Source organism: Pteropus vampyrus, unplaced genomic scaffold, assembly GCF_000151845.1.
Source record: "Pteropus vampyrus isolate Shadow unplaced genomic scaffold, Pvam_2.0 Scaffold30, whole genome shotgun sequence".
Classification (NCBI taxonomy): Eukaryota; Metazoa; Chordata; class Mammalia; order Chiroptera; family Pteropodidae; genus Pteropus; species Pteropus vampyrus.
The window spans coordinates 409,194-418,657 of record NW_011888811.1 but is presented as its reverse complement, the minus strand read 5'-3'; the positions used below and the strand labels follow the sequence as shown (position 1 = coordinate 418,657).

At 37.8% G+C, this 9,464-nt stretch overlaps 1 protein-coding gene across 2 annotated transcripts in view; it reads left to right on the top strand.

The window, feature by feature from the left end:
• Positions 1 to 7,459, top strand: part of SPDL1 (spindle apparatus coiled-coil protein 1) — a 33,384-nt gene extending 25,925 nt beyond the window's left edge. Inside the window, exons 12-13 of one of the 2 annotated variants that reach the window (XM_023528601.1) lie at positions 1,611 to 1,753; positions 4,298 to 7,459. In XM_023528601.1, the coding sequence (XP_023384369.1) occupies positions 1,611 to 1,710 (100 nt within the window). In that variant the 3' untranslated portion in view covers positions 1,711 to 1,753; positions 4,298 to 7,459. Of the gene's footprint in view, positions 1 to 1,610; positions 1,758 to 4,297 lie in introns of both variants that reach the window. The other variant, XM_023528600.1, reaches the window with a different exon arrangement.
• Positions 7,460 to 9,464: the final 2,005 nt, after the last annotated feature.

Sequence of the window (9,464 nt, the reverse complement as noted above, 5' to 3'; positions counted from 1 at the left end):
TGCTTCTATTTTCTTATCTTGTATTCTCTCTTTAACTCAAACCAGGCTTTGTCTTGCCCCTCCACTGTCTCAATAACTGTTGTCCTATTCTTCCACAGTAGTAGACCATTTAGATGGACATGTGGCCACCTAGAATAAAGGCTGTATTTCCTTCCAGCTAGATGTGGCCATAGGACCAGATCCTAGCTAAAGGAATGTAACCAGAAGTGATGAGTGCTCCTACTTCTCAGCCATGTCCTTTTCTTCCTCTGTCTCTCACTTCCTGCTAGCTGGCATGGGAATGTGGTGGTGAGCCACCTTGAATCATGTACTTAATATTGGAAGAGCAAGAAAGGAGCCTGCATCCCTGATAATTCCATAGAGCTGCAATGCTAATTAGGTCTTTATGTGAAAAAGAAATAGGCTTCCATCTTATTTAAGCTTATTTAGGGGGTGGGGGTGATCTCTGTCTTTGGCTGTGTACTTATCTCTATCTTTGTATCCATACACATCACAGGCACATCCTGCTGATACCACCTCTGAAATATAGCTTGAATTTGACCGCTTTCCTTACCACTTAGATCCAATCTACCACCATCTTTCCCTGGATGATAAAACAGCCTCGAACTGGCCTTATTCTTGACCCATTGAATTTATTTTATTCTTGACCTATTGAGTTTATTTTCCAATGAAAATAATTTTTTAAAAATTAGCGTTTCACCTCCTGCTTAAAATCCTCTAGTGACATTTTTCGATGCACTCCATCAAAAGACCACCAACAACACACCTAAAATAGAACATATTGGGTTTATTGCTTGTGACTGTATACCATGAGGAGCTGTAGGGTGGCTCAGTAAGACGGGTTTAGAAAGGATCTTATTATAGGATTTAGGCTCGTGTTGGTGAATTTGGGTAGTGTTTAAGGAAGCACAGTTAATTCTATGCTTAGATATATTAATAAATCTCATATAGAAGGATGGAAGATTAGAATGAGGCCAGAGCTGAAACTGATTAAAAGAATACCAGTCACTCATATTAGCCATGATAGGGAGATATTTGATCATTTTTGTAGTTAATACAATGTTTTTTATTTTTTTCTTCTGTATTTATTCATGATTGTAGAGTGGTCTAGTTTTTATCTCTATCCATTGTGGCCACAAATTAGCCTTGTCTGATGTTAATTTTTTGAAAAATTGTTGATGTTCAATAGGAGAACACCACAGCCTACCTATAAGTGCCAGGCCAGCTCTTGACTCTCAGGGGCTGCTTGTCTCTTCATCACTTCCCGGTATACTTGATAAAATTCAAACTCTACCATAGCCTTCAAGGTCCTGCATGATCTAGTTCCTACCTAAATTCTCAGCTCATCTCCTACCACATAGTCACTGCATTTCCATACCACTGGTCCTTTTTTGGTTTCTTGAATGGTCCAAGTTTGTTCTCCCCTTAGGACATTTCCAGCTGTAGTTCATTCTTTCAGGTGTCACTTCTTAAATATTACTTCCTCAAGGAGTGTTTCTCTGACTCTCTCCTTGTTAACTCCCCCAAGCCACTCCTTATATCATTTTTCTATTTCGTTTTCTTTATTAAACCGTATCATGTACTTGTTGATTTTCTGCCTTCCCTGCTAGGCTACAAGATCCAGAGAGAAGGAGTCTCATCTGTGTTGTTTGCCAAGATACATTCTCAATGTCTCACCACAGCGCTTTTCACATGATGGGCTCTCAATAAATGTGGAGTAAAGAAACTCTCAGCCTCTAGAGATGAGTGGAAAGCAAGTAAGTCAAAAATTACAGCATGCTGTGCAGATGTGCATTGGACTCTTAGGGAAGAGACACACCCAAATTATTAGATGCTTATTCCCAGAATGCGAGAGCTTATGAGGAATCAGTTGTGTCCTGTCAGCCATATACTTGCTCTTGATTTCTCTAGATTGAGATTGTTTGAGGCATCCTTGAATAGCAGTTTGCTTTCTCCAGGAACACCTACTGTTTGTACTTCTGAAATGAGAGGACCCAACTGCGTTGGTTTCCTATCACCCAATACAAAGCCTACGTATTGGCCAGAAAGTGTTGGCCTACTTCATTTCTAACACTTGCTGGGGGTCACAACTCAAATGTCTACAGGGACTTGGCAGGCACCTTAAATGAGTGAAGTAATCGAGTTTACTTTATTAGGGCAACTTAAGAACTCTTGACACAGACCTTGTCTTCATATCTATAAATATACGCACCCTCCCCAAGTTTCCTGAAACATATCCTCTCCGTCTCTCTTGTTTTCCCACTTTTGATGGAACACGAGCTCAAGTAGTTTTTTTTTTGTTTTTTGTTTTGTCTTTACCTTAAGAAAAAAACAATTGTGTAAACCTAATGATAAATGGCACTCGGGACTTGGCTTCAGCACTGCGGGGGAGAAGAGGGAGTGCCGGAGACTTTGGCAAACTAGAGTGCATGCTCTGGCTAAAGAACTGCCACTAAAGTCGCCTCCAGCTGATTTCTGCCTTGTGGAAATGCAGACCCTCTATTGCCAGTCCTCCATATTTATTTTGAGAAAAATTAGAAATCTAGGTGAAATCCCTTGATGGTTAATTGTTGACATTTTTTAGATTAAACACTGTGAGAATCAAATGTGCTCGTTAAACATATAGGTCATCCTTAATATTTTGCCTTTGAACTGCTGGTGCTGGACCTCTGTTGAATGTATAGTTGTCTCTAGGTGAGGAGTCAGTGCCAATCAGACATGGATAAGACACGGGGTTGATGTCATTGTACATACATTATGAGCGTTGGCAGCTTTGCCTAGAGATTCTGGACAGAAGAGGCACTTAAAGAGTAAGAATAGTTTATGAGAATGGGCTGCCGTGGGTGCCAAGGAGGGTTGTCTAACCAGAGGAGGAGTTGGGAGGTGGGAGTAGGGTGTTAGCAAGGAAGTCTTCCCATAACAGTTTAGCCTAGAGGGAAAAAAAGGTGTATTTGTTGGAGGAAATATGAGAGCACACAGAGATGTGTGATAACTTGTGGCACTTTTAGGAGACTTCAAACAGTACCACGTGGCAAGACACCACCTCTGTAACACGGCGCTGTGTGGTGTCGAGTGATCACGTGTATTTGGTGCAGGGGAGCTGGGCTGAAGAAGTGGCAGTGCAGAGGAGGCAGGAAATGAAGCTGCAGAGAACAACTAGAACATCATCATGAGGAGCCTGCATGATGCTCTTAGGAGTTTAACTAGTATCCTGAAGGGTATGGAGGATGCACTAAGGGGTGTTAACCAAGGCTTTGCCATCTTAGCTTTGTAGTTCAGACAGATATCCCCGGCAGCCATGCGATAGTCAATTAGCAGTAAGGTTTGAGGCTATTAATATTTCATGAAGTAAAGTAAACCCTATTACATAGGAAAGCTTTTGATCCTCCCTCATCTCAGACCCCCAAATATACTTCTAGAGATTTGACTGTTACCTTCTGGCAGACTTATTTAAATGCCTCATTATTACATATAGTTTTTGTTGTTGCTGTTGCTGCTTCCTTTAGTGTAGCTCATTATTCCTGAGCACTCAAGTCCTTCTTATCTAGAGTCTTTTTGGTCCTCTTAGGGACCTAGAGTTAGGCAAGTACAAGTTGTCGCTCCAGACTATTTGAACTGCTCAGAGCATGCTCATAGAACCTATTTGCCATGACTCTCACAAGTAACACAAGATGAGATGATGATGATGAAAATACCAAATAATACTGTGGAGGCTGCAATTCCCAAAGGCAGCCACATGTCAGACACCAGTGGAGGGAGGGCAGAAGACCCTTGACATTTACCTACTGATATGCCAGGACTACTTCCAGGTAGATGTCTCCCTACTTGGGGTCCAAGTGCATTCTGACTGAGAGTTAAAGAAACAACAGGGAAGAGGGCCCACCCCTGTAAACTATAAGGGACAAGCTAGCAGGCTCCATAGTAATGCCAGTGGCGCCCAGTGAGGGCTTCCCGAGGCAGGAATAGGAGGATACTTCAGGGGCTTGAGACAGTGACTTTTTAGCAACTCATATGGAAATATTTCAGTAGCTAGTAATCATTACAGCCATGCTAATGAATTATAGTAAAATCTCAGACCTGAATCTATGATTCTGATAAAGACAAACCTTAAAAACTTCCCCTTCTGCAATGCCTTAAGGAAAGAAATATCTGTGATTTACCTAAACCTGGGTCCAGATGGATTTCTTTGACCTGCGCTTGAGGCTTGGCATGGTGCTTTTCTGTGGAATGCCTTGATTTTGCAAAGGTAGTAAAATCTCCCAAGTTACCACAAACCTGCTTTGTTTATCTTTTCTAGCTTATTTCAGGAGTTTGAGGAGACCACAACTGCTTAGGCAAAGCATCTGGGAAGTAACATGATGAAGAGATTGGAAGGAGGCAAGACCAGATGCAGGGAGTTCAAGTCCAAGTTCCAGATAAAGAGAAGCTTAACAAGGTAGGGACATGGGAGAGAGGGCAAAACCAAGAGCTGTTTTGGTCTTGATCATTTGAAGTGAAAGAGAGATTAAGATGAGGCAAGTTTCTGACCTGAATGAAATGGATGAAATAGAGGGTGACAATACCACTCACAGGCAGTCATAATGCTTGATGGCCAAAAAAAGGGGTCTCAGCCCTCTAGCCTTCGTTTACTTATTGTCGAAATGGAGATAATGTACCTACCTAATAGGACTAATTTGAGATTAAGCGTCATAATGCATGAAAGTGTTGGATCAAGGACTGGCATACAGTAAGTGCTCAATAAGCGTTAGCAATATTTTTTCTTCAGGAAATTGAGGTTTAGAAAGGTTAAGTCATTTGTTCTAAATGACACAGCTAGGTAAGTGATGGACTGTGGATTCTGGCACATCAGTTGGAGCACAGAGTCTGGTCACTGCACCTGTTAAATAGGATAGAAACAATCACAAGAGGGGTAGGCCTGGAGTATGGCTATAATGATGAGCCTCGTTTTAGAAATGGAGAAATTAATGTTCAAGGGGAGGAGAGGTTCAGGGGCAGTTGGACACATGGGTGTGGACCTAAGAAGAGGTCTTTGGTCAGAGAAGTTCTTGTTCCCATAGTCATCTCTTAGAGTCTGTGAAATTCGAGTCATCAGCAGTGTACTACCTAATAGCCAAGTTATCTGATCGATGTGTGTCCAAGATAATTATAAATGCTTAAAGTGGTTTTAGTGATATTTTTTATATTTGATCGTCAATCTCTCGCCAAAATGTTTCATAATGCTATAGAATCATTAAGTATAAAAAGGTTATATTTCAGAAATATAAAAACCATATCCTAATCAGTATGAAGTTTAAAGATTTCTATATTAGAAACCACTCTATTAAGAAGTTAATTAACTTTCAGTGAAAATAAATAACTTTCTAAACTTCATCTCTCTTGACTATAAGCAAATTTTCAACTCCTTTAATATATTGAGTAATTTCTTTAACATTATTTAAAAAACAGATTCCTATTTTAGATTTTATAACAAGCTGAATTAGAGAAAAGTCTTCAGTGCTCTTTAGGCTCAACCTTATTTATCTTCTGGCATTACCCACACCCTTGGTCCCTCACCAAGTACTTTACCATATTGTTGATGTGAACTTGTCTGTATGTATGTTAGAAACCTAAGAAGAAAGAACTAGCATCTCTTAGGTCACCTGGCCATGGGTTTATAAAGACAATAGAATCTATGTAGCAAGAAATGACAAGCTATGGTTATCGGCCAAATCTGACTCACTGCCTGTTTTTGTATGGATCGTGAACTAAGAATAGTTTTTACATTTTTATATAATTGAAAAGGAATAAAAAGAAGAAAAAGGAGAAATATTTTATGACACATGAAAATATTATGAAATGCAAATTTCATTGTTTGTACATAAATAAAGTTTTATCGGAACACAGCCATGCTCACTTATTTACATAACTATAGTTGCTTTCATGCTGCAATGACAGAGATAATTACTTTCAACAAAGACTTTATATAGTGCTCTTACTGCTTTGCAGTGCTGTCCAGCAACCTATAAATCTCAGGGATGTGATTATAACTCCATAGTGTTTCAAGTGCCATGCATATCACACAAAATGTACAGCAATATTTTGTTTTTAATTACCAGTGCAATAGCCATCATGTCAAAAAACAAAAAAGGGAAATAAAATATAGTGGGATCCAGATGTCACACTTTTAAGGCTCAGTGAAATATGGATTATTTTGTTATCAAATTAGGAAAACATTGTGTTTATAATGCCACGACACCACAACTGTGCTAAAAGAATACGGTACAACAGAGTAAGTACGCGTCACAACATTCCCAACTACAAGAAAACAGTGTTCAGAAAAATTAGTACATTTAAACTAAAACATCTCATCACAGCATAATTTCTTTATAAAAATAAAAAGTGAAAATAAGACTGCAACAAAGGAAGTCTCCAAGTGGCTCATTTATTAACCACACAAAGAAAGAGATTTATTGATGGTGAATTAATTAAATTATATTTGATTGTAGCAGCAGATGAAATGTGTCAGAGAAAAAAAAGTAGCTTAAGAATATTAGCCTTTTGGTGACAGTGATTTCTTGAAGAGTTGACATTGAGAGCAAACATTAATAATCAATTTAAAAACAAGGCAAATGATTTCTAATGGTTTTCCTTGACTCTTGATAAGTTGACAGATGTTACTACTACAGCTCAGGTGTTTATTTGATGAGTCAATGCTGACTTTAAAGTCAATGAAGAATTCTAAGCTTCTATGAATGGTTCATGTGAAAAAACTATGGGCAAAAATATTTTCAAAGAAAATAAGGAAATGCTAATTCAGTACAATCCGAAGTGGAATCTGCTAAGATGTGTTATAGCTGTGGCAGTAAAAATATGTGGGGAACAGAAAAAAGGCTTTGGACAAGTTTACAAAGGTTATAAAAATGTGAAGTGTTTAAAGCCTATGCTAGTTTATTGTAATAGTCATCAGAAGGTATTTTGTTGAAAATATTTGAATCTGTTATGTATTATTGAACCAATTGCATCAAAAGCGAATTTCAATTTTAGTATATGTGCTGCCAAAGCCAGCACAGAGATGAATTTCATTAGCTCTTCTAGCTTTAACCATTGTCTGTTTTGTGAACTTTTGTCAAAAATAGAAACCGAATATCCTGACTTGCTCTACCAACCACATAGCAGTTGGTTTAACAGTAATAAGTCATGTGTGACTTTTTGAGCTCAGTGTCGAGATTAAAATTTTTCTTAATGAGAACAGCCTTTGACCACTATTATTGAACACTGGATAACTTTGGAAATTAGCTTTTGCTGAAGACTTCATAATGTTTCTGAATGGATTCAACCAAAATTACAAAGCAAAACAATGGCTAAATGCAGAACACCATGTTAAAATCATTTTGATGACAATTAATGTTTAAACAAGTAATGTCAAGTTGCCTTAAAAACTTCCTGTGTTGTCAAAAATTAAAATAAAAAGTGAAATGGCTATTCCCATACAAATGTTCAATGAACACATTTTCCAGGCTTACACTACAGTTCCAGCAATGTTTTTCAGACCTTAATAAAAGCACAAAAGAAATTTTTAAATTTCAAAATCCACTTAACTGTGCAATAGAGGAGTTTCCATCTAATCTTCAACTGAAAGTGATTAATCTGCAATATAATGATGTGCTAAAAGGCAAACAGCAAGAGGAGATTTAATAGGATTCTATAAATGCCTTTTGAGCAATGAAAATGCTTAATAAAATCTTATGCTCATGGATTGATATCACTATTTGACAGTACCTTCCTTTGAGAGTTTTAGCCAACTGTGAAAGCCAACTACACAGTCAGCAGACGACTATCCTCACTTTTGACACCAATTGCAAGTTTTGGGGAATCCCAAAACCACCTACAGGGTCAATATTTATTAGAAAGACTCACAGAATTCAATGAAAATTGTTAGGCTCAGTTACCATTGTTACTAGGAAAGGACACAGATTTAATTCAGCAAAGGGAAAGAGTATATAGAGCAGAGTCCAGGGAAGTACCAAACATTTCTATTGTCCTCTCCACATGGAGCCAGGATGTATTACTTTCCCAGCATTGATGCATGACAGTATGTATGGAGTACTGCCAGTCAGGAAAGCTCACCTAAACCTTGGTGTCCAGAGGTTTTACTGGAGCTCTTATCACATAGGCACAATTAATTGATTGATTGAATGAATGAATGACTGCCCCATGATTGATCTCAACCTCCAGGTCAACTGATATCCAGTAGCCCAATGCCCCTGTGTATGTCACACTGTCGATCTTTCTGGCATGGTCAGCCCCCACCCTAAATCATATTTTTAGATTGTCCAGTGTGATTCAAGTTCCCCAAGCAAACCATGACATTCCAGAGGCCTAGATATCACCTCCCAGTGGCTGAGGATAAACACGAGACTTCTTTTGAGGGCAAGGTTCATTCTTTATTACACACCACTGTGAGAAAAGACACTGTTAAAGATAAAACATGTAAAGTTTCATTACAGAGCAGCATTATCAGATGAACATTTGCAATCAATTTTTATGAAAAGAAACACTTTCAACTGCAATGATGTGAAATGTGATCTACCCCCAAAATTTAATTTTCTCATTACTAGACCTATATCACAAATGAATATGCTCAATTATTAATATCAAAATTTGATTTTTATCAATAAAAATTGTGGAAAATTGAATTCTCTTTTATTGTATAAGTACTTTCATAATATCCTTGATTTTACCTCTTGAACGGCAAAGACTGAAATATTTAGTCCCTGATTTTTTATAGAAAAAGTTGCCAACCTTTGATGTATAGTCCAGTTTTTAGCATTGCTGTGATGTCAACATGGTGCAACTGTAGACACTAATTATTCAATCAAACACCAATCTAGGTGCTACTTTGGAAGGATATTGTAGATATAATTAATACCTACAATCATCTATAATCAGTTGAATTTAAATAAAGGAGATTATCCTCAATAATCTGAGTAAAACTGATTCAATCAGTTGAAAGGCCTTAACTGAGCTTCCCTTAAAAAAGAAGAAATTTCATCTGTGAACAGCAGCTTCATCTTCTGCCTGAGAGTTTCCAGTCTGTGCTTCCTGCTGGCCTGCGTATGGATTTTGAACATGCCTAACTAGCTAGCCCCACATTCACATAAACCAATTCCTTCCATTAAATCTCTCTCTCTCGTGTGTGTGTGTGTGTGTGTCTGTACATATATGTATGTATAGTATATATACTTATGTATATGTGTATACGTATTACTGGTTCTATATCTCTGATAGAATCCTGATTCAACTGCTCACTATAAAAGATAATACCCAATTTGTGCTGCTAAAAATCTGAAAAGGAAATAACTTTAGAAAAATGAAATTAATATTTTTCCATAGCTGCCTGTCAGATGTAATATTGCCTAATCTATCTTATTGACTCTAGTGTAAGGCAGAAAAGGAGTAATAAGAGTTATGAATAAAGAAAGAAA